This window comes from Moschus berezovskii, chromosome 5 (genome assembly GCF_049115385.1).
Source record: "Moschus berezovskii isolate FMDL1 chromosome 5, NW_MosBer_1.0, whole genome shotgun sequence".
Classification (NCBI taxonomy): Eukaryota; Metazoa; Chordata; class Mammalia; order Artiodactyla; family Moschidae; genus Moschus; species Moschus berezovskii.
The window spans coordinates 52,893,640-52,919,028 of NC_142464.1; the positions used below are offsets into that span (position 1 = coordinate 52,893,640).

Consider the following 25,389-nt stretch of genomic DNA (forward strand, 5'->3'; position numbering starts at 1 on the left):
CTTCAACCCTGAGAGGCCAGGGAGTCCCTGGAAACCAGCAACCAGGACTGGCTCTAGCCTCACCTGCTCTGCCCTCACCACTTCCTACTCACCAGTTCTGCAGCCTCCGCCAGGTCACTTGCCTGAACCCGTGCAACAGCCCTTCAACGACTGTCTCTGATTCCACTTTTGTCCCCTCCCCACACAGAGACTACACTCCACCCAGCAGCTGGACACAACCTAGCATTCTGTAGCAGGTACCCAAATCTTCCGTGTAGACTGGCTGATGGCTGCACAAAATCCTCCATGACTTGGGTAAAAACCCAAGTCCTTGGCAGGACCTGCAAGGCCCTCAGAAGCAGCCCTTAAACCTCTCTGACTTTGTCCCCTGCAACGGCCCCTAGACCACTCTGTCCAAGCCAAACCAGCCACCTGCACGTTCATCAAACAGGAAAAATACCCTACTGCCTCTGGACCTTTGCACTTGCTCTTCCTTCTGTCTGGAATGTTCTCCACCTCCCCCCAACCCCTTCTGTCCCTGTGCATCAAGCCCTCATGTCCCACAGGTTTTATTCAGACACCTCCTTAATGAAGTCTCTTCCAGACACTCTATGTAACATTTCAATCCTTCCACGCCTAGCACTTCAAATCTTTCCTCCCTGCAGCCTTTTCCCCTCTTAGCATGCTGCCATCTAATGCTTTGTATGTATGACAATTATTAGCCTTGTTTTGTCTCTTTTTCTCTCCACCATTATAAGACAAACTCCTTGAGGGTGGAGGTTTTCCTGTGGCTTCTTCACTGCTATGGCCCCAGCACCCAGACTGGGCTGGGCTCAGAGTAAGCCCTTAAGAAATACTTGAGTGAACAAATGAATGAACACGTGGCTTGAAGAACCTGGTGGAGTGACCTCTGCAGCATGTGGGAAGGGCAGATAGAGGGCAGTGCTGTTGCTTCCTACCAAGGTCAAATGGGAGAGGGAAAGGGTGGGATGAGCAGGGACGAACCCTGGGCTCTGCCTTGGAAGTGACACCAGAGTGGTTCAACGTGCCCGAGCCTCCATCTCTTCATTCATAAAGGTGAGAAGGAAGTCGGCACAAAGAAATGCCTGTGCTGTGCCTGCACTTATCCAGTCCTCACATCCAAGTGAGGCAAATCTCCTGCCTATTTCACAGATGAGAAAACTGAGGCTCAGAGGCCACAGCTACTTCCTAGCACATAGCAGAGTCAGCAGTAGAACCCACATTCATAGACTTTCAAAACCTGAGCTCTTTATACACTTCCTCTCCTTTGAACGAATGGTGCTTGTCCTCTACCTGTGGGCAGGCCTCAAACAGCTATGGTGAGTTCCAATGAGACTAACCAGTGCCTGGATCCCTGTAAGCCCACAGCCAGGGCCAGCATGAAGCACTGGCATCAGAACTCCTTGCTCGAAGGCACCACTTCACTCTGCTCCTACTTCCTCAGGTGGGAGGCAGGAGAGAAGGCAGAGGGGCTGTTTCATTGAGCCCTCACTGATCTTCCAGGTCAGAGAAAAGACACAAGCAAAAGACCTTGCAGGTAGCAAAGCGAGTCCCTCTCTCACCCTCCTTTTTCCTCTAACATGGACTGGCTTTAGGGTCTTGAAGCCTGGGCTTCCCTCCATCGTGCCCTGCACTGTGAACCACAGCACTCACCTGTGCTGAGTCTGCGCTTGGAGCAAGTAAGGCTGCTCCCCAGGAATGTAGGCTCAGCACTGGGAGGCCAGATGGCATCTTGGAGCATCAAGATGTACGTCTCACAGACTTCTCGCCAGATCAGGTTCATTAGCAGCTCTGCCTCCAATGGTGAGCGTCTCTCTCCCTGCATCCCTGCACCTATGGCAAGGCCACCTTGGGCCTGAGAGGTTCTTAGGAGCCTCTGGACCCCGAAATGCTACCTGGACATGTCCTCTCTGCAGCAGCAACATGCTGCTGCAATCAGACCAGGAATCACGGACAGGAATCACAGAAGGAAACCCTCACATGGGGCCACAGTTAACGGTGCTGTTTGTAAAGTCAGTATTATGATCAGATTGCATTTCAATAAAGAAGTCTTTGAAAGATTATTTTGACTTTTTCCACTTATTTAAAAAACAAGTAGATGGTCCATTTTCAGTAGCTCTAAGACATTGGGATTCAATGACAGCACTGAATGAACCAGCAAGTCTTATCCCAAAGATTTAAATTTAGCCATTTATGCTTATTTTGTATGTATTTACTAAAAGGAAGGGTTTCCCAGGTGGAACTCGCCTGCTAAAGCAGGAGACATAAAAGATCTCTGGGTTTGATCTCTGGGTTGGGAAGATCCCCTGGAGGAGGGCATGGCAACCCACTCCAGTATTCTTGCCTGGAGAATCCCATGGACTGTGGAGCCTGAATGTTATAGTCCATAGGGTAACAAACAGTTGGACACAACTGAAGCAACTTAGCATGCACACACTAAAACGAAGCAGTGATCACCAGGGCCTGGCCAGGGGGCAGTAGAAACAGCTATAGAGTGTGTGTCTGTGTGTTGTGTGCATGTCCATACATGTGTGCATGAGAATGTGTGTGTGCATGTATATATGTATTAGCATTATAGTTACCAGCATCACAAAAGTCAAAGGATGCATATAGCTGCTAGAAAGCTGGTGCAGTCTTAGGCTGTCATGACTGTTCAAGATCAAGGGATTCTAGAAGTGACTTCTCCCCATTTCAGGAAAGTGTTTCCCACCACAGGCCCCCATCACCCTCTCCCTTTACAAAAGGATCACCAACAGTAAGTAGAATCACCACCTGAGCTTTCTGTTTGCATCATAACTGACCACATCCAGAAAAAGTTGGAGAGAAGTGGGTAGGCTGGAAAGTGTTCCCAAATCAAACCAAGCAGGAGAGCCAAGCTCCCTCTCAGGATGACAAAGAACATTTCTTCTCTCCCGGGTTTTAGGCTACTCTGAAATGAGGTCAGTACATCCAGTCAAAGCCACAACACACCTGTAATGTTGTCATAGCTCCGGAAATTCATCTCGATGTGGTCCCATTCCAGCACCATGCAGTTCTCCATGCTAGGCTGAGCGATGGCCACGTACACGTCATTCTTGGAGTTGAACGTATCCACGGAAACTGACTGGTAGGGCAGAGTCTGATGAACAACAAAATCTGGGAATGTGCATTTAAAAAACAAAAGTCCCCATGAGATCTCCTGTGAGAATTACGGACCGCTACCCCCGCCCCTTCTATCTTTTCTCGCATTGATTCCAAAGAAGACTGGGGAGGAGGGAGGGTGGGAGAGAACAACACACATCCCAGCGTGTTTCAGTCTGAGAGATTCCAGAGGGTTCTGGCTTGCCTGGGATTAGCAGATTGAACGCACAGCTTCTTACACAGCTTCCTTGAGATAAATAGCTCACGAGTTTGGCTAGAGTATCTCAAAGTTTAAACAAATTTGGTGAGACCTGGCTTTCAAAAAGACAGGACAGCAAGGACGCTGCAGAGTAACATTCCTGAAATTACCATGAAATTTACTCTGTGAAGAAGGGATGCTGTGGTTAAATTCCTTTGGGAGATGCTGTATTTTTAGCTCACTCAGAATAGTCCCAGTAGTAAAGAAAAGTGAAAGTTAACTCCCAAAAATGCACTTTTGGAAACCAAACTGAATGCTCTGACTAGGTCTTGGAGGTTTATAAAGCCCACAGTTTGGGGAAGTTAACCTAAGTGTGTTTATTGATTATTAGCCTCGTAGCAGTGCTAAGTACGGCGGTGCCTGGGATCTGGGCAACGCTCTGCAGCTCAGAGAGCAGTTGCAGGAGATCTGCTAAATTTTCCAGCAGCATAGGAGCCGTCCTATTTGGGCACACGCTCTGCTCCTCCATTTAGCGGTAAGTTAATACCCGTCATCTGCATCGCTCCCCTGAGCTACAATGACTCAGTGTGAAATCTTGGTGGGAATGTACAGTTTCACCAAGAAACAGGGTTAACATGCCATTGGATGCAAGAATAGTTAGTGTGTGGGGTAGCCAGAGAACTAGTGAAGAAAAAAAATAATTTTAAAAAACACCCCAAACATTCATAAGAGTGTATTTCTCTGACCAGAAATATTTTAGGGTTCAGTGCTTCTTGGCAGGCTAAAAGTGCCCAGAATAAAATGAGGGTGGATGTCTGGTTTAGGAAAGTCATTCCTATGAGAAAAGCCTGGCTTTGCCCACTGCTTCCCCTCTCAATCCTTCTCCATGACTGCTGAAGTCCCATTTCCTCTGCAAAGCTGCTCTGATGGGTCCAATCCACAGGACCACTCCTAACTCACTGGACTCACAATCAGGTACTATCGTTCATATGTGATTATTCACGGTGATCGAATCTCCAATTTTGTGGCAACCTGGTAGCTCAATCAGTAAAGACACTGCCTGCAAGGGGAAACCCGGGTTCAATTCCTGCGTCAGAAAGATCTCCTGGAAAAGGAAATGACAACCCACTCCAGTATTCTTGCTTGGGAAATCCCACAGACAGAGGAGCCTTGTGGGCTAGTCCATGGGGTTGCAAGAGTCGGACACAACTTAGCAACTAAACCTACCTACCTATAGTGACATCAGGGTCAGATTTGGAAAAATTCAAAGAATCTTAGCTGCAGAAGCTGAAGCTCAGAGAGGGTGTGCACTTGGCCACTGACACACAACCAGCTTGATGTGTCTCCTGAAGGGCTTCCTAAGGAAGGGCCTGGGTCCCCATGACTCAAGCTCACAGCCGCCATTCAAGAAATAACTGACTCAGAAGCCTCACAAAGATGACATTAAAAGGACAGACACCAGGTAATACCTAAGGAAGGCCAGTGCAAAAGGACCAGAGGCAGGTAAGTGGCAGAGCAGCTGTGCCAGTGTTGAGGTGGGAAGCGTGGACAGGGGTGGGACGAGCCATGCCAGTCAGGGGCAGGAGAGGGTGGGGCTGGGGAGTAAGGGCAGAGTGAGAGCACTGTGCCTGCAGTCAAACCACCTGACACCACCTAAGCCTTTGAATTCCCAGGCTGCGCACTTCCCCTTACAGGGCTTCAGTTTACTTATCTGCAGTATGGGGACAATGATACCTGCCTCTTAAGCACAGTGGCAGGGACAGATTGGGCAATGTGGTGGACATGCAGACTCAGACTCGGCACACACAAGGCATTGTTAAATGTAGAACTGAGGTGCAAGCAAGGACAGTCCCCTCCACTGTTCTGGCCACTGCTGGGCTATCTTTCGGGGAAAGTGTCCATTGTAATGGCATCTAAGATAAAATGCCAGAGTTATGACTATTCTTTTGCTGAGTAACCTCGGGGAAGTAACCCAACCTCTCTCTGCCTCAGTTTCCTCTTCGTTTATTATGATTCATACCCACGTAGAACAGTGCTTTACATGTGGTGTGTGTTCCTACATGTCACCTTTTTGGAGGGGCCCCTTTCATTTGCAAGTGGATAGGAGCTGCTGACTTGGTGAGTGTGGGAGGGCTGAGCTCACCCCAACCCACTCTGAAGATGTCGGGGGAGAGGATAGGCCTGAATGAAGGACACTCATGGGTGTAGGGAGAAGGGGGAGAAGCAGAGAGAAGGCTGCCTCTGCCTCTGACAGCAAAAGGTGGCCGAGGATCAGTGGGGACAGGCGGCAGGAGTGGCAGAGGTAACCCCCTTCTGAAACATTCAGAAGCACCGGGGCAGGTGGGACAGATGGGCTCCTAACCCGCCTGCACCTACAGCTCCAGGAACTCAGGGAAGAGCTTCAGATTCCCCAGGAATAAAGTGAGGGCCACTTCAATCTCACAAGGATGCTGCAGAGACCCAGCAGGAGAGAGCTGGCAAGTGTGAGTGCCCAGCCTTGGAGTTTTATACACGTCACAGCGACAGTGAGAAGCTGCCTGTGTGAAGACTTAGGGAAGAGGCAGCATGGCTCCAGGCTCCCTCTCCTCTCTCAAGACCCCCCGAATATCAGCATTGTTTGGTCAAAGACTAAAAATTGGAAAACTCGCCTGATTCATTCCAGTGGGCCCTGGTGGTCCCAGTGCAAAAGTCAGAAAGTGCTCTGGGGGCTGCAAGAGGTTTCCATGTTCACAGGCTGGTCAATGGGAAAAGGAACAGGAGCAGCCACGGTCTGCTCCCTTTCTTGAAGGTAGAAGAGTACTGAGAGAGTACAGCTGTGTTCTTTGAATTACAGCCAAGAGGGCTATCACCTCCTCTAGCATCTCTGCTTGCCTTTTCTCATCCAAGTGTGCCCAAGGTTACAAATACTCCCGATGGCTATAACCCCAACTCCTTGTATGCACAGACTTCTGCCTACACTGAATTCCCAGCAACATGAGTACTCATGAGCTTAAAAATGCAGGCTGTTCAAAGAACAGACCCAAAAGTTTACATTTTTTTATTTTAAAAAATTCCAGAAAGAGAGCTGCCAAAAATAGAGAGCATTTTACAAATCTAGCCTCTAATGGCCCTATTTCCACTGATTTCCCCCAAAACATTGGTTTCATAATGTTTTCTATATCCTAGCTATCTGGCAAAGCAGAGATTCCTAAATCATTTGAATTATAAATCTAATTCTTTTTTTAAGTTTTTTTTTTTTTAATGTGGACCATTTTTAACATCTTTATTGAATTTGTTACTATACTGCTTCTGTTCTATGTCTTTTGGCCTCGAGGTGGTATTTTAACCTCCTACCAGGGATCGAACCTGCACCCCCTGCACTAGAAGGCAAAATCTTAACCGCTGGACCGCCAGGGAAGTCCCACAGATCTAATTCTTAATAGGAGACTCCTTCTCCCTCTTCGATGCTGCTGACCAAAAAGGGAGGAGGAAGAGGAGGAAGAAAGCAGAGAAGAAAAAGGGGAAGAAACCGGTGAAACAATGTGATTGATGAATGTGTGCTTGTGTGAATGGGGGAGGGGACCTGGAGAATTTAAACGTCTTCCCCTATCCCCCTCTTACATTACTTGCCACAGACAGCAAAAGCACATTCACTGTGGAAAGATCTCAAACAATCCACATATTGATATGACATCAATTTACTAGTGTTAAAGTATTAATCGCCTTCTCTGCAAGAAGCCCTGCCACTTCCATTCACATCGGATTAAGTTCATGATGTCAGTAGGACTCTGACGATTTAGGCCTTGCTCCCACTGGAATCAACAGATTTTTACATAGCTATTTATAGAACTTGCAGGAAATAAATTATACATGATGCTGATCCTATGGGGAGAGAAACTGCACATTAATGCATTATTTCTCTTTGCATTTTCATCAGCCCTGAAATAGGGAAGCTAACGGGACAATTAGGATGCAAAATTCACTCCCTCTAAGGAATTTAGTGAATTATCCACCTAACATGGGGAATCATGAGTAGGTAACAGGGATTTTGGAGGTGGTTAAAAATAGACTTGAAGCAGAGGGTTATGGAGGGACTGCGATTAATCTGGAGAGCTGAAACCAGCCAGGGGTGGCTTTGTGGTGTTAATTACACCCCTGCGCTGAGGAACAGGATGGTAAACATACATTCCTCTCCCCGGGAAGAACAAGGTGAGACATCTGCCTAAAGAATTTACTCCTTCCTAAAACCCTGAGCTAAGAGGAAAACAAGGCACTGAGAAAATATGCTTCTTCCCCAATCTCGTATGAGGATGCAATACTGGTACCATGAATCTCAGACTTGACTTTCCAACTTCCATCCCTCTTCACCTATTTCCTCCCTAGTCCTAAGTAAAGCACCAGAGGATGAGGCTTGATCTGAGCCAGAAGATAGGAAGGGACTATATTTGGGGGTGGGTCACAGCTTGGTGGCACCATTTTTTCATGATGGAAGATGCGGTGAGCCAGAGTTTATTTGTTCATGAGCCTTAAGGGGATAAAACAAGTGCAAAGGCAGAATCATCATTTCCTTGCTTCTAGGGTGGGGTGCTTTCTAAATTTTAGCAAAAAGCTTGTTAGGGAAGAGAAATATGTATAAGAGAATGCCCAAAATGTGTTAAGGACTTCATGCTACCCCAGAGATGCCAGGTCTGGAACAGATGCCCAAATTCCAAGGCTCTCTACAGCCTAAGCTATTTCTTTCTGAGACTGACAGTTTTCACACACTAGGGCCAGGTGTGAAGAGAACAACGGAAAAGCTGCTCACTTCAGTGTAGGGTTTAGAAAACTCTCCAGAAAAATGAGAAGAGGCAGAAAGGAGCCCCAGTGAGCTGTGGTTTCACATTTCATACGGCATGGCCTTCAATGCCACCTTTTGGTGCAAACGTCATTGACCGTGACCTCTGATTTATTGCACTGCTCTACAATACAATAAATAAACCCCCAGTGGCCTCAGTTGGCTAAAGGGCATCTGCCAATTACACAGCTGAATAAGTCCCTGTTCAGTGATGAAAGACAAAGGCATTTCCATAAGACTTCAAGTTTCCTCTCAGAAAAGGACAGAACTTGTCGGGGTCCCTTATTGACAAAGATATCTGGAAATAATTTTTACTTCTGAGTTTTTGTTTGTTTATTTGATCGGGGGATAGCAGCAGAGTTTAAATGTGGTATTTTGTTCTTGGAGTTCTTGTCTTTTGAGTTTCTATAACTATTTTCTGAGTTTTCAATCCTGCTGCTCCTACTGACATGCCTTGAGGCTCTGTAGATATCAACTCTCAGCCTGAATGTTTATTTTTATAAGTCTGGTAAGCAGGTTGCATACTGTGGATTGATCCGCTCTCCTTTAAAATATGGCTTTAGAAGCTGTAGAAACTCCATCTAAGCTTTCATATGGAGCTACTCTCCTGTTTTCTACAAGATATAACAGTTGAGACTGTATTTTAATTTTATCTTTTAACCTGAAAATGTATAAACTGAAACCTTGAGGCAGGCCCTAGAAAAAATAATCAAACTTTCTTTACATTTTGTTTCCTCAGTGTGAATTTTTCCTTTTGATAATTCGTTGTTAACTTGTATTTCTACTCTGCCATGGTTATGACTTACCTAGTTATCGCATTTTATACGGAATTACGAGAGCAATTTATAGATTTTAAAAGTCTGGTATTTATTAACTAAGTGTCTAATAAATTTCATATTATTCAATCAAGAGAACAGTGATTTAGGTATCTCTGCACTGGCTTTCCATGAAGCCTAACCTGATTTGAAAATGTTCTCTTGCCAAACTCACCAGTTCCTGCCTTAAAAGCTTTAGAGAAATTTGAAGTTGTAAAGAATCAAAATTAAAGTCAGTGCAGTTAATAAAAATCTTTCCAGACTGCTGAGATATTTTTCCTGCCACATCAATTCATTTCTTTTTTAATGCTTAAATTGCCCCTAAAATAATTTTGATAGAAAACTTTTATCCCTACATTTTCCAACTCCCTATTGATAGTATTTTTAAAGAAAGGATTATTATAAATAACAGACTTTGATGATAGAGGTTCTGAATACCTGTAGTTGTGCATTCATAGTCAAAGCTGGTCACGTCATTCAGCTTCTTTTCCTGATATTCTGGTGGACCAATACACAAGACATCAGAAACAGTGGAATTCGTCATCTTCAACCACAGATACAACCACTTGGCTTTGCAGTCACATTCAAACTTATTGCCCCTCAAATCTCTAAGAAAACAAAACAAACACAGACATAGAGAAATAGGCATGTCAGAAATGCTTCGGCAGTAATATGAAACTCCAGAATTCTTAATATCCTGACATATTTAACAAATCCCCAAAAATGGAATTTAAAAATTTTTTTCTATTCAATGCATCCAATGTCTTTTACTTCTCATTGACTTCATTGAACACTTTTTAGTGTCCTTGATTTTAACCGTATAGCACACAGAGAGTTCTCAGAGTTGACACACGACTATTTCTTCAAATCCTCTTGAAAATGTCACCACACCACGCTGGAAATGGGGGAGGGGCGAAAGAAGAACACCACCCAGCACAGGTCCTTACACCCAAAAACAAGGCACTACAGGAAGACAGTTCTGACAAATGCAATTGAAACTTCAAGATCTCGTTAAACTTCGTCCAATAAGGAATGACAAAACACAAGAAGATAAAGCAGACGGATATGCCATTGCTCATAGGGAAAAGGGGGAACCTTTCACCCAGCATGCCGAATTACCACTGGCCTAATTCTGCTAAGCACAGGTAACATGCAAAATCAAACACCATACAATCTATATGCTGTTTCCCAGTGTTCGCTGCTTTGTCATGGATTTTTAGCTATTCCAACAACAAAATGCAGTATAGGGGAAGACTGGATTTCAAGGCAAGCACACATTAACTTAATTTTCATTACTTACAGTTCAATCAAAGAGTCTAAATCACTGAAGACATCCCTTGGGAGTGCTTTTATGTGGTTGTTGGCCAAAGAACTAGAACAAGAAAGTCACGATTTAATGTGTTTATCATCTTTATGCCCAGTCACTCTGAAATCCCTTAAATAATACAAGTGATTTAAAACAGAGCTCATTGTAGTTCAATGTCTGACTTTGGTCACTGATACTGAGATACAGAATTTTAGTTTAGTTATACAAAGATAACATTAGAGATGCTGAACTACACAATATAAGTTTTTTTTATTTTGTTTTTAAAACAAGCATTTATTAAGCTCTTGATATATATGTTAAACTTCATGTTTTATGATATACATGTTGGCATCTCATGTTTCTCAGAATAAAAGCCAAAGTCCTTTAGATGGCACCCAAGGCCCTCCATTGTCTAGTTACCTCCATTCCCACCTACCCGTGGGACTGAATCTCTGACAACTGAGATCACCCACACTGGTTCCTTTGCTATTCCTCACACAGGCTAGGCATGCTCCCAGCTCAAGTTCTCTGGTGTTCATCTGCCTGATGCTCTTCCCCTAGTTAGTCACATGGTTCAGCCAGCACCCTCTCTAGGTCCATCCTCCACTTTCACTGCCTTCCCGGATCTCTACACAAGTCCCTTCCATGCTCTGTTGATCTTCATTGCACAACTATCACTTAGCAAACACTGTATATTATCTACTTGTTTACTGACAAACAAATAAGCTACAGGAGATCAGAGGTTTTTGTCTGCCCACATCTGTATCCTTTGCATCTAGCATAGTGGCACACAGTGGGTACTCAGTAAGTCTCTCTCAATGAATGGTTTGAACACCAAATGAGAATCATTAAAAAAAAAACAAACAAACAGATGTTCAGTCTTATCCCAAGAAGTTCCCTAGTAGGGCATTCAAGTGAATTTTATTACTTGTGACTAAAAGAAAAGGACTCAGTAAATACTCTTTTACATAAAGAATCTCAGCTATAACCCTAAGATAATACAAAATCTCAGTGAACCACAATGTTTAGGGAATGACTGATTGAGATCAATCTCATTTTCTCATTAACGAAGGTTGACTAGAAACCATTCTGCATTTTTGCTCTTTGAGTTGAAGAACTTTCTATAATGTCTCTCTATAATATAGCCCCCATCTTCAGGAAGTAGACTTGAACAAATATTATCAACTCTTTCTCTGATGATTCAGGATTATGCAGTGCCCTGTCATCATCCTGCTGAAGATGAATGTCCACTGTGCTGGGCTGCTGACGTAGAAAGATGCTAGGTGTTGAAAGGATGTACATCAAGTCTGATTTCCCCCAGGCCTCGTGCCCTGAGTGAGTCAGCCAAAACACTCTTGCTTACTTTTGTTTTCTTCTACACATTTGAGTACAAATGGAAAACATATAAACGATAATCAACATGTAGGGAATTGAGCACCACCCTCTTTAAAAAGATATATGAAATCAGTCTTTTACAACATCCTAATGACCCATCCAAGAAATAGGAAGAAAGCGTGTTCTTCCTTAGAGTCAGCTAGGATAGGAAGGTTTGTGCCCATTTTTAATCCAAACATTCTTACTGAATGATACCAACAGAATACAGGAAGACCTATAGTTTCTGAATTATGTCCCTTCTCATCCAGTAACCACAAATGGATTAAAATACAATTTCATGTATCATTTTACATTTCTTTCCTAAATGATTTATTTGTATATTTTTAAAGATGTTGGAAATAGGTTGAACAGACAATAAATTGGAATTGTAACTACAGACTGTAGATTCTAGACTTTGGACTATAATCAGACTGAAAGTTCTCTAGAAGCAGCTTTTTGAAATTTAAAAAGGAGATAGCTGTTTTCATTTTTTTATGGTTGCTAGTCACTTTTTTTTTTAAGTAAAGCACAATTTTTTAGCTAATTAAAGGTTACTAGTTTAGCTAAATATTTTTAGTGAATTGAAATGCACTGGATTGAAGTGATAAGCATATATGGAGTCATCAAGGCCAAAATAAAAGCAACTGTTTTAAATGTTCAATTTAGATTTCAGAAAGCTGAATTATTTAGATGGACTATCCACCACCACCTCCCCACACCCCCAGACTCAGTGCATAACATCTCACTTTCCACTTCATTTTGTCTACAAATTCATGGCACTTACTACATTTCTAAAACTACTTAACAGCAACTGGTCCCTTGGGCTTTGTGAGACCGCTGGAAAAACAAATGTCCCAGATTTTAGTTACAGATTGGCACTGTTCCTTCAATGCTTTGAAACCTGATCTATGTTTCTTTGTGTATGAATGTGAGGCTGCAGGTGTTAGAAAAGTTCATAAAAGATAAAAAGGAGGTACTTAAACAAGCAAATTTCAGATAGTCACTTCCTTAAGCACAGGAGTGAAGTTTAATGAGCTGATGTATTCTCTTTGCTTACCAGTTCACACACACAAAAAAAGAGGATGGGCTGAGCTGGGGATCAGTTCATTCTTTAGACAGTGTTTTGCTGCTTCATGCTCATGCTGCATGCATGCTCAATCATGTCTGACTCTTTGTAACCCCACGGACTGTAGCCCACCAGGCTCCTCTGTCCATGGAATTTTCCAGGCAAGAATACTGCAGTGGGTGGCCATTTCCTACTCCAGGGAATCTTCCCAACCCAGGGATCTAACTCACATCTCCTACACTGGCAGGTGGGTTCTTTAGCACTAGACTACCTGGGAAACCCTGAACAGTGTAGTAAATGTTTTTTATTACTACATACATCTCCAGCCTTGGAGGAGTCAACTTTAAAAGTCATAAGACTCGCACTGCAGTAGAACACATAAGGAAAACCCAGCTTAGTAACTCATTGGTCTGCCAGTGAGTCAGAAAGAACGTCCTGCTGATTCAGCCCCATGTGAGATGCTGGCGAGGAGTAGAGCTAATGGAAGAGCTGTAGGAACCCTGCCCTCAGGGAGCTTTCAACACAGCTCAGAGACGAAACCAGCATCCGTGAAATGGCTTCAACCAATATGGCCAGTGTCTACAGGCAAGAGCTGGGTGTGTGGAGTCAGCGGGGCAGGCTATGAGAAGGGAGGAGCAGGGATCAGGACTGGCTCCAGGGAAAAGTTAGAACTGAATCTGGACTGTGGGGGAAAAGGCAGATTCCAGAAGACTGTGGGCAGAAGAAACCATCTCCTGGGCAAGGGAAATGAGGTAAGGGAAAGGTTGGTTATGGGCGTGAATTGGGTGTGCTCAGGAGAGCCCAGTATTGTGGGCATATTCAGGGAAATAAGGTTGGAGAGCTGGAGAGGCGGGTGCTCGGTAGGCTTGACTGGAGGATGGTAACACATGCCAGACGAACGTACATCTCCTCTAATACATCAGATGCACTCTGGACCCAAACAAAAGACTCCTTTGTTTCCTCTGTGTGTGCCCCTGCGTGTCACACAGACAAGGAGGTGCCTCTTGCACACATATGGGTAACACAGCATATGGTTGTATGTGCAAATGCACAAGCACACACACCGTTATGTACACCCATGAATAGAAGTGCATGGACCCAAGGGCCCACATATACAAAAATATGCAAATATATATGCACAATACCTGCATATTCACACCTGTTTTCAGATCAGGGACCCAAAGCCAATTGGTTCAATGAAAGCTGACATCTGGGCAAAGTCAACCAGTCATGCTGGCTTTGCTTTAGGTGCAGAATCTGCCCAGAGCCTTTGCTCAGAAACAAAGCCCCTCATTCCTGACTTTCGGGAAGTGGATTTGTCTGGCCACAGCTGTCTTACCAAAGACCCTGTCTAGCCACCCAAACTGCCAAGGATACTCAGCAGCCACTGGAGAAAAATGACACTTCTTCATGAGTGGATGGAAGGAATGATGATGCTTTACTGTGGAGGAAGAAGATGATAATAATGCCAACCAGATCTTGGGCATTTATCATGGATAACAGGCCGGATGCTTTGCAAACAAGCATTAACCCACCATGTGCAGCTATTTTTATGAGTTCAGTGTAATCATCCCCATTTTCAAGGATGAGGAAAGTGAGGCTCAAAAAAGGTTAAATAATATTAACAAATGGCAGCCTTGAGATTTGCACCTAAATCTGTGTAACTCAAAGCCCACTGTCTTGGCCTCTGCAAGAATGTGGGGATTGGGCATCTAGGCTGAATCTGAAAAAACAATCAGGACTTTTATTGGAAAGAAAGAAATCACAAAGAAATAATGCCAACAAGAGTCTGTCTGATGCTGTCCAGGATCGGCTGTGCTGTTTGGACCTCCCATTCCCACTCCCTCATCTCCTTCCTTTACAAACTGTGACTCAGGCAAGACTTTTGATTGGCAGGACTCCAGAATCAAGTGCTCGCTGAGCCTACTGACAGATACCTTTGCCTCTATCAGGGTCTGATGTAAAAGATTATCTCTTTAGATACTGTATCAGTTAGAGTTCACATACGGGAGGTACCGCCACCCTTGCCTAATACTCCTGTTCAAAGCCCTTCAATTTCCCCAGTTTGATTTTTTGACCATAGACAAGCTTACTATGGAAATGGGGTATGTTATCCTACTCAAACACAAAGTTTCTAGTATGCAAATGTGACTGGTTCCTGGCTGTTAAATTGCTCCTACCAAGACAAAGACGATGTTCACATTTTCATAAGCTCAGCCACTATTTCTCCAGTTTTCTAAATTTGCTAAGTATGTGTGTGCTTGTTTCATTTGATACGCCAATTCAAATCAATTTGTTTAATTTTTTCCTCCAGAAAGCTATTAAAGAACCCAGAGAGCTTAGCTTAAGCAACAGATAAATCCAACATAAAAGAAAAAGCTATTTGCATTCAAATTAAAGTAACCACAAAAATGTCTCTATTCGGGTTACAAATGTTGATCCTCCATTCAGCATTCTTCAATGAGTTAGGTAAGTCTCAGTTCCCAAATCTGTACAATGGGGACTTCCAGATTAAGGAGAAAGATAAAGAAAAGTTTACTAAGCACAGAGTAGGTATACAATACATGTTTCTTTCCTTTCCACCTCCTCCATCACTCCCATCACTCCCCGATTTGACAGGCAGTCATGTGAACCATAATGGTGATTCAGGAGGATGGAGAAGATAAGAAAGCCAAGTGTGTGGGTGCTTATGATGGGATGGTGCCTGACTGACAATATAGAAACCTCTCGGGCAATCTAGAAATGAATTTCCTTCAGTGGATATTACAATATGGACAAAACAGCCAAGAAAAAGAGGCACTGGGAACTCTACTCAGTACTCTGTAATAACCTACATGGGGAAAGAATTTGAAAAAGAATGGATATATGTGTAACTGAATCATTTTGCTGTATACCTGAAACTAACATAACATTGTAAATCAACTATACCCCAATATAAAATAAAAATTTTTAAAAAGGAGAGAAGTACCAGGAAGTGACCCTCACTCTACACATTAAAGAAGTTACAACACTTTTCACAGGACTTACAGGTGAGTCAGGTCACGGAGGCCACGGAAGGCATTTCTTGAAATTGTTTCTATTTTGTTCCCTTCAATGAACCTAAGAAGAAAATCCATAAAATTAAACTGAATTTTCTGTGCTTAATACCTCAAAAAAGATACTGGGATGCTTTCAGAATGGAATCGAAAAGCATTTATGAATTTCAGAAATTCATGTCCAAAGGCTCGGCCAGCTACACCAGATTCCAAGTGGGAACCGGGTGTGTGTGCAAGAGTGCGTGGACACAGATATGCTTTTTACATTCCTTCCAGAAGCAGCGTGGAAGTCTTCAAAGTCAGAGTTGGCAGCATGGGTAGAAACACTTTGGGGGAGAAAGAAGAAAGCCCTAGACAAAGGCAAAGGAAAGGAAAGTGATATCACTCAGTTGTGTCCAACTCTGCGACTGCATGGGCTATAGTCTACCAGGATCCTTTGTCCATAGGATTTTCCAGGCAAGAGTACTGGAGTGGATTCCATTTCCTCCTCCAAGACAACAGCAAGACATTCTCAAATTCCACAAGATTGGAATGCTTCCAGGCCTCTTTCTCCCTCCAACCTTCTTACATTTCACAGCACCTGGCTATTAATATTTTTCTTTATATCATTGTCCCTTGAACAGAGCCCTCTGTTTTACACCTCCATATTGAAGCCTTTGGGCTTCACAGGTGGCTGAATGGGTAAAGAACCTGACCACCAAGGGCAGGAGATACAGGAGACGTGGGTTCAATCCCTGGGTTGGGAGGATCCCCTGGAGAAGGGCATGGCAACCCACTCTAGTATTCTTCCCTGGAGAATCTCATGGACAGAGGAGCCTGGTAAGCTACAGTCCATATGGTTGCATAGAGTCAGACACAACTGAAATGACTGAGTGCTTACGCATACATTGAAGTCTTTGCCCAGGGAGAATTCAATTAAACTTGGCTTCCAACAGGCTTGGGCTTCGCTTGTGCTCAGCTGGTAAAGAATCTGCCTGCAATGCAGGAGACCTGGGTTTGATCCCTGGGTTGGGAAGATCCCCTGGAGAAGGGAAAGGCTACCCACTCTAGTATTCTGGCCTGGAGAATTCCATAGACTGTATAGCCCATGGGGTTGCAAAGAGTCGGACATGACTGAGAGACTTTCACTCATTCACTTACTCCAACAAGCTTGAGTTAATCATGGCCTACATAGTGTCACCTCTGAACACATGGGCAACAAGACAGAGATACTCTCTAGATCTCTAGGTCACTGGAAAGAGAAAGTATAAGGAAGTTGAGCACAGACCAAACTTCTTTCTCGGTGCTTAAATGTCTTAGGGCTTGCACATAGGATCTCACAATAAAAACTCCAGCTGTGCTTTGAAGTCTTTGTGGGAAATACATGAAGGGAATGCACTGGGACTATTCCCTAGGGCCACAGAGAACTAAATTTCAGTTTACGGCCTCACATTTCTTCAAGTATAAGAGGGTCTCTGATGAGATGGTCCAAGGGAGAGGCTTTGCACTGTGATGTCAGTAGTGAAACAGTTCTTGATTTGTACACTGAGAACGATCTGGTCTTTTTTGTTGTTGTTAAATCAGGGGTCTATTCAGTAATGAACTTCAGTATAAACTGAGAAGCAAGCCTCCTCCTCAATAACTTTGACAGGAAGATGCACTACTGGAAAAAGAGAAGAGATTGCTCTTCACTCAGCACCTCCATTGACTGTCTATACGCTTCCATAGAACCGAGTTAAACTTAGCGCTGCAGCCTGACCACTCTTCCCAGGTTACCTAGACTATCAGCTATTATGACAGTACCTGTATTACGTGTCCTCTGGAGAAAGAATTCCTCCAGAGACATCTTTCCTGAGGACAGAAAATCAGCAGAGAACTTTCCTAGACACAGGATGTGCTTAGAATTCAAATATCTCAGATAAGAAGGCAGAGACAAGGTTTTAAAAATCCCTCTGAATGCTAAGTGAGGAAATCCCATCTGATAGCTGGATTAATATTATTACAAAGTGACAAAAGACAAGGATGGGAGAACTTAAGGGGAAAAAAGACTATGAGAGCGTGAAAAGGCAGAAATCAGAGGGAGGGCAGAGCTCATCGCTGGTGAGGGGATAACTGCACATCTGAAAAGGGAAAAATAACCTTTATTTTAAAGGAGAAAAAATAAAATTAGACTCCCAGCAGCAGCTCATAGGGGATACTGCAAATGGGATATGGGACAGTTGAGTTAAAAACATGAAGTTGTAGCCCCAAAGAGGGAGACTTTCTTACAAATATGTAGCCCTCGGAATCCTTCAGCTTTATTTCTGGCTGGTCAGCAAATCCACGCCTAGTTTTGAGAGGTAAAAATACCCGATGCAATTTCCAATTGTGCTTACGACATGACAAATTAAATGTCAGCGGAGAATGAATGAATATCTTTCCTTCTTTGTTCCCTTTCCCCCTCTTTTTCTCCAACCTCCTCCTGTCCCAGCATGTTCATACACAAGTAAACTATAAAAGGTCAGCGCTGAAAAGAGAATGGGGTTTTCTGCATTTTCTCCCCCACCCCCAAGCTCTCTAAGAGATGCTGTTCCAGCTCGGAAAGCAATACAGCCATTCCACAGACATACCAATTACTCAGCACACAGACAAAGCACAAAACTTACAGGTATTCAAGATGAAAGAGTCCAGCAAAAGCATCATCCCGGATGACTGTGAATGAGTTAGAATTCAGCAATCTGAAAACAAGAGACAGATATCAACAGATTCCAGTGAAGAAGTGCAAAAGTTGAGTTACATGGTGAAGCCATTCCTGTTTCTTTGGTTATGTTCTGATCTGTGGGCAAACATTGGCTCTTCTCAGCCTAAAACTGGCCCATTCCGTGCACAACCTGACTCATAGACACTGATGGATAATGGCAAGTAGATTCCCTCTGGCCAGATTTTCTGGTCACCCTTATCATTCCACCTTTCTTCCCTGTGGGTATCAGTAAATATGATATGGGTCTGTTATCTCATAGCTTTCCAATGTTCAGCACAACTAAACAGCCAGTGAGTGCTTTATGATGCACACATCTAAAAAGAAGTAATCTGACTCTTAGAGAAACTTGAATTCAGAGAAGTTAAGTGACTTGATCAAAGTCACATAGCTGAGACCAAAAAAAATGAAACAAAACAAAAAACCTTCTTAGCATACTACACGTGCCCATGGGAAATAATAAAAAGTTTAAGAAAACTTCACAAGGTTCTTTTTCACCACATAGCTGTTTGAGTTGCCACTTGAGCCTTTGGTAAAAGTTTATATAGTCTCTGCCGTCACCACTGATGACTATTCTGCATTTGCATCATAAGAATATTTTAATAGAACTATAATTTATCAGAAATTACAGATTTAAAAATAGTAAGGATAATGCTATAAGTAGGTGCATAACATTTCAAGAACAAAAATATCAACATGAAGTTGATTTGGGATGAGTCTACTATATGCCATGTCTTCATATCTTTCTGTGTGCATCAAGAACGTTGATAGTTTCCATTCTGATCTCATTCAAGTTTAAGAAACTAATACATATAAAGAGTGAGCTAAGTACTCATGACTTTGCCTGTCACTGATTTGCTTTTGAAAACTGAATTTTGGACATTGCTTTTTATCAGTAAATATTAACTGACCAAGGCTACCAGGCACAGGACACAAGTACTTGGCAGGAGCGCCTGGGATGAAGAGGAGTTATGACTGTGGGCTTTGGGCCCTGGGTCAGAGTTCTGGCTGTGATTTTGGGCCAGTTACTTAACTTCTCTGAGCCTCAGTTTTCCCATCTGTCAAATGGGAAAAGGAAAATACTGATAACATTAAATAAAAATTTGCCATAAATGCATAGCATGCTGCCCAACAGTTTACATACTCAGTCAACAAGAAATATTCCTATGACCATAATAACATTAAGAGTTTAAAATGCAGGCTCTCTTTTAAAGGGAGGTGTTTGGGAAGTGGTTCCTTTGGGCAAAATTCAGGCCCTAATTCAATGTAATTAATCTCCCCAGTTGTTGCTAGGTGTGGGCAATGGCATCTACAATAAAGTCCTTGAGGAAAACACATGCCAGAGAAGGAAAGGGAGCTGAGCACTGGGGACTCAGCTTGGTGGGGACACGATGGACCAAATCAACACTAAGAGCCTGCCTTGGTTTACTGGTGGAGCATGAGTATCTTGGGAAGGACAGATACCCAGGAGGCAGAAATGGCTCTTCCCAAGACCACAGCCCCAGGACCCCCAATTCCAGAGAGGACTTCCCACACTCACAGCAACTGCAGGGATGGCAGATGGGAAAACATCCGGTCCTTGATTTCCGAGAACGTTCCATTTACCAGGCTCCTACAGACAAGAGAGGAACAAAATGGAGACTATGTTGCTTTCAGGAAGTGCCAGGCAGGATGGGCGAGTGGCCTTGTTCAAACTCCTCCACTTAGGAGTGAGGCTTCAAGCAGGACTTCTTGGGGTAAGAAACAAGACGAGTCCAGCCATTTTCCAATGAACCGGATCAATAAAAAAACTGCGCTGAATAACGGAAACCTTTACCTTCAGTCTAGCTCCTTCCATAGACATTATCTCAGCCAGTTTAAATCAATCCCCTCACTTCCTTTTCTTAACTACAGGAGGCCCTAGCTGAAAATGGATAATTGCTTTACCTCTGCCCATGATTCTGTTTGTGTAGACACAGCATTAATGTTGGCCCACGAAACTCCAGGGTAGGATTAAGCATTCCCCTTGGGAGCACAGCTCTGAAAGTCACTCAGAGCACTTCTGATTAAACGCACCGTGATGCCTTGGGGAAAAACTCAGAGACACCTGAACTTGAATGTGCAGTGGGAGGCAATGCCATCTGTCAGATTTAACGGTCAACCAGAGCAAGGAACTTGACTATTTTACCCACCAGGTCCTTCATCCTTTCTGGCCCCAGTAGGACTTCAATGTATCATTTCAGAATTATTTCAGTTAGCATGCCATTGAGTTAAGCAGCTGGTGGTATAAGGGATTTAACCAGGGGAATTCTCATTTCTGGAATTCTCCATGTCATCTGACTTAGCAATATTAGGCATCAAACAGGCCCTCTGTTCCAGCCTGGCCAGACCCTCCTGACTTCTATAAATGCAAACATGAAGCCCTTCACTCCTGGGTCCAGACCCCAGTACCTTCCTTGGGATGGAGGCAGGGAAGTGGAGATAAGAGAAAGTGTGAGCAACTTCCCCCTCCCCACCCCCAGGGGGAATCCGTGCCCTATGACAGAATAGGTATCACTCCAGCACCTTGGCCAGGAACAAAGGAGTCATCTCAGCAGCAAACAGTTCTAGCAGTGAAGATATAACCCAAGAGCCCCTTCCACAGCCATGATGAGAGCTGGTCATGTGGCCTGAGTGACTGTGTAAGGCCAGGTTGAAAGCATTCTCAAGCAGGTGAATCAGTAAGGGGAAGCCCTTTCCTATCTTCTTCTCCAGCACTGAATAGGCAGCCAAGGTAATTCGTGGTGGGGAAGTGGGCAAGAAGGCCTTGTAAACTCAGGGCAAGAAGTCAGGCTGACTCCCAGCACTTGCCCACTGAGCTGGCTGCCCACACTCTCTAGTGCTCCACCAAGTCCCCTGTGCTTCCCTCTTCCAGGCCACATGGAATAGCATCACCACTTCCAGAGGTGCCATGCCCTTTCCCAGGTTCTGTCCAACCTGCAGTGTGAACAGGGCCATAGAAGGCCACCGTGGAAAGCACAGCCCCAGACCTCGGGTGGGACAGTGAGGCCTCATCCTTGCTCCAGTCCTGCTGGGTTGCATATACACGCCCCCACACAACCCCCCGCACCTCTGCACTCCACCACACATCCTCCTCTCAAACTTTAATGTGTGCCAGTGTCACCTGGGGACGGCCCAATGCAGACTCCAAGGCTCCACTCCCCAGACCCTGCATCATTCGGCGCGGGCCCCGGAATCTGCCCTGGCAAAACTCCCCCAGGTGGATCTGATGCAGGTGGCCAGCGGGCCAGACTTTGAGAAAACACTGCCACAGGGACTTGTCCGGCTTCCCAGACTCCGAGTCTCGGGTGCCCCTCATCCTCCCCGGGGCCCGAGGCTCCACCCACGTCCCATAGCGCTCCCCAACCCGAACGCAAAGAAAGGGGGCCGGGAAGCAGGGGAGTCAGGGTCGCGCTGTCCCGGCGCCGGAGGCAACTCCCGGGCGGCAGGGTGGGGTTAGGACGGGGCAGGGGGCTGGCGGGGTCCCACTCACTCACAAGGAGCTGATGTCGCCCGGCACGATCCTGGGCACCCAGGAGGAGCCCACGCAGATGATGGACTCCTTGGTACAGCTGCAAGTGGCGGGGCAGCGCACCAGCCGCCTCACCTGCGCGCTCGGCGGTGTCAGACACGCGGTGCCCAGCAGCAGCAGCAGCAACAGCCCCGGCCCCCCGCCGCCCCTCCGCAGCGCCATGCCCGGGCCCCCGGGTCCCCGCCCGGCCACGACCCCCGCCGCCGCGCCGCGCGCTCGGACCCTGCGCCGCTGCAGACGCGGGCGCCGCCGCTACTGGCGAGGCCAAGGGCGCCGCGGGTGTGGGAGGCCGAGCCGCAGCCGAGCAGCATGCTGGCCGCCACCCCCACTCGGCGCCCCCCCACCCGCGCCCGGGCTGCTGGGCGGCAGCCGCCGCTGCGCCCGCCGCACCCGCGCCCGCCTGACATCAGCACCCGCGCCCGCAGCCCGCTCTGGCCAATGAACAATGCGGGGCGGGCGCCCGCCCGCGGGGAGGGGGCCTCGCACCGCCCCCGCCGCGCCCCGCCGGCCCCTCCCGGCCCCTTCGCAGGAGCTGCGGAGAGAGGAAAAAGTTAGGTGACCTTGCGGGAGGGGCCGGCCTGGACGGAGACCCCCGCCCCCGCCCCGGGGACCTGGCTGAGGGATGGGGGATCAGACGCCCGCAGTCCCTCCACCCGCTCCAAATGATTTAGGGGGAGACCCTGGGCTCCTTTGAGCCAGACCAAAACGTGAGGAAAAAGGAAAAGTAGGGCTCGGGGCAATGGCTTGATGGGAAGGCAGACTTTGTCTTGGGTGTTTGAAGAGTACAGAATTTTGAGCTGCCTTTATTAATATTTGAAGGATGTGAATGCTGTCATTTGAGTTCAGCGGGGATGGGCTTGTCTTTTGCGGTGGGGCGGTGGGGTCGGCTCCCCGCCCTCAGCACCGGAGGCTTACGGAAGCTAGCCGCCTTTCTCTCCTGAAGGCATGAAGGCAAGAAAAGCCGCTACAGCACTGCGCGCCCCTGCTGCTCCGGAGCCTGCCTACTGCCACCGAGCTCAAAAGCCTATCCAAGTTCTCCCTCCCTCAGCGCATCGCTAGCCACCCCACCCACCCGAACGAAAGCACTAGGGGCAATAGTTAATAGAGACCCGCGATGTGATATATTCTAGGCTCTGTACCTTTAATCTTCTAACTCTTTGAGGCATGTCCTGACCAACCCTTTAGGAAACCGAGGCACAGAAAACGTCAGTAACTGACCGGTGGTCAAGGAGTAGATGGCTGGGCAGAAATGGGGGTTAGAACCTGGACAGGGGATGTGGGTAACCAGGCCCCGCTGAGCCGCTCTTCTCACCCTACCTTTGATGTGCTGAGCTTGACTCTTACCACAAGGTAGTGTGAACTGGAGAAATCAAAGAAGATGGTCAAAGCAGAATCAAAATGGCAAAAAGCCAGGACTACTCAGAGTGCAGAATCAAGGGCCCATCATCAGGCTGCTAACCAAGGAAATCATTTCATATGTCAAGATACACCAGGAAGCAGTCCCAGATGCAAATGGTTATGACTGTAGGAATCAGTACTATGGCTGCTTCAGCAATCATTTTAAGCAGATTTGGCCGGCCACGGGGGCAGAGAGACTGAGTGGGCAAAGGATCACGCCGTATCCTCAGGGAACTTGAAGTCTTGCTGGGCAGACAGCCCTGAAGAAGTAACTCCGCATGGCTACATGGGGGTCACAGATTGACCATAAGGGGTTCAGGAATCATAAGTCAGTTTGTTGCAGGTAATTTCATGCAGGGCGTTGACATTCATTGCAGGTCATTATTTAGCCAGCATTATTTACCCTCACCGACTCTGTGGACATGAGTTTGAGTGAACTCCGGGAGTTGGTGATGGACAGGGAGGCCTGGTGTGCTGTGATTCATGGGGTCGCGGAGAGTCGGACACGACTGAGCGACTGAACTGAACTGAACCCTAGGGTGGGGGCTTCCTTGGTAGCCTCAGATGGTAAAGCGTCTGTCTACAATGTGGGAGACCCGGGTTCGATCCCTGGGTTGGGAAGATCCACTGGAGAAGGAAATGGCAACCCACTCCAGTATTCATGCCTGGACAATCCCATGGACCGAGGAGCCTGGTGGGCTACAGTCCATGGGGTCACAAAGAGTCGGACATGACTGAGCGACTTCACTGAACATTCATGGGAACCAATCTACATTTATCATCACTTAATTCACATCTGCCCTGGGAAATGGGTCTTCACATTTTATAGATGGGAAAACTGAGCTCAGAGATGTGTTTCTCTTGCCCAGGGTCACACAGTACATAGCCAGGAGGCTCCTACTCCAGAACGGGCTGCTGTGTTTAGCTCTCACTGCCATGTTCTTGTTTTGTTTCAGCTGCTCTGCAGGGGATGCAAAACTTCCCTGACAAGGGATCAAACCTGTGCCACCTGCAGTGGAACCACAGAGTCTTAACCATGGGACCACCAGAGAAGTCCTCCTCATCACTGTGTTGACATGCATTGCCGACATACCTTACTCAGCAAGACCCAGTGCTGGCAATGCGGATGCAGACCATGGTCTGGAGAGGGCGATGGGCATGTGGACCCACAGCCATGAATGTGTGCCCTGCACATCCTGAAAGATATCTCCCTTGAGAGAGACGGGCTACTGCTTTATAGAGAGGAAGAGGCGGGGATTCTCAAACATAGTACCTTTTTGCTGACCCAGGAAAACATTCTCAGCTGTGACGTGAAGCAAGGTAGTAGGGTAGGGAAGGTGAGCTCTCTGTCCCCAGAGCTAGCTAGCTGTGGGTGTGCAACCCAGCCTGACACTTACTGTGTAATTGTAGGCAAGTTATGGCCCACATTAAGGCAAACTTGATGCCTCAGTTTCCTCATCTGTAAAATGGGATAGTTGTGTGAACCTTTGGAAGCTAAATGTGATCAAGACTATAATGGACCCAATGCCACATAAGAGGTACTAGGTATTTGTTCAGAGATCTGTGCAATATTGTGGGCAGGACAATTCTCAGATAAACCCTGGGATTGAAGGGAATGGGCAGTGGGTGGGGTGTGAGAGACTGTGAAGGGAGATGAATTTTCCTAACCTTTGTGCCTTTGCTTTACTTAAGAACCAGACACATTGTTTCTCAATCAGGGGTGACACTTGGCAAAGTCTGGAGATAGTTGGGTTGTTGCAGTGGGGTGGATGCTACTGGCATCTAATAGGTAGAGGCCAGGGATGCTGTTAAACATCCTGCATTGCACAACAAAGCATGATCCAGCCCTATTACCACAAGTGCTGTGTGGAAACACCCTGGTCTAGTGTCCTGGAAAGACTCTTGGCATGAGGAATTCCAGAAATGCAGATTCTAGGCCTGGCTCATCACTCATAAACAAACCTTGGTCATGTCACTCCCATCTCCAGCCTATATTT

At 45.9% G+C, this 25,389-nt stretch overlaps 1 protein-coding gene across 1 annotated transcript in view; it reads right to left on the reverse strand.

The window, feature by feature from the left end:
• Window positions 1-22,171, reverse strand: part of LGI2 (leucine rich repeat LGI family member 2) — a 30,460-nt gene extending 8,289 nt beyond the window's left edge. The window contains exons 1-7 of the mRNA XM_055434960.2: window positions 21,960-22,171; window positions 19,985-20,056; window positions 18,353-18,424; window positions 15,721-15,792; window positions 10,248-10,319; window positions 9,386-9,555; window positions 2,971-3,135 (exon numbers count right to left, since the gene is read on the reverse strand). Coding sequence (XP_055290935.1) covers window positions 2,971-3,135; window positions 9,386-9,555; window positions 10,248-10,319; window positions 15,721-15,792; window positions 18,353-18,424; window positions 19,985-20,056; window positions 21,960-22,156 — 820 coding nt within the window. The 5' untranslated portion in view covers window positions 22,157-22,171. The remainder of the gene's footprint in view (window positions 1-2,970; window positions 3,136-9,385; window positions 9,556-10,247; window positions 10,320-15,720; window positions 15,793-18,352; window positions 18,425-19,984; window positions 20,057-21,959) is intronic.
• Between the last annotated feature and the right edge of the window lie 3,218 nt (window positions 22,172-25,389).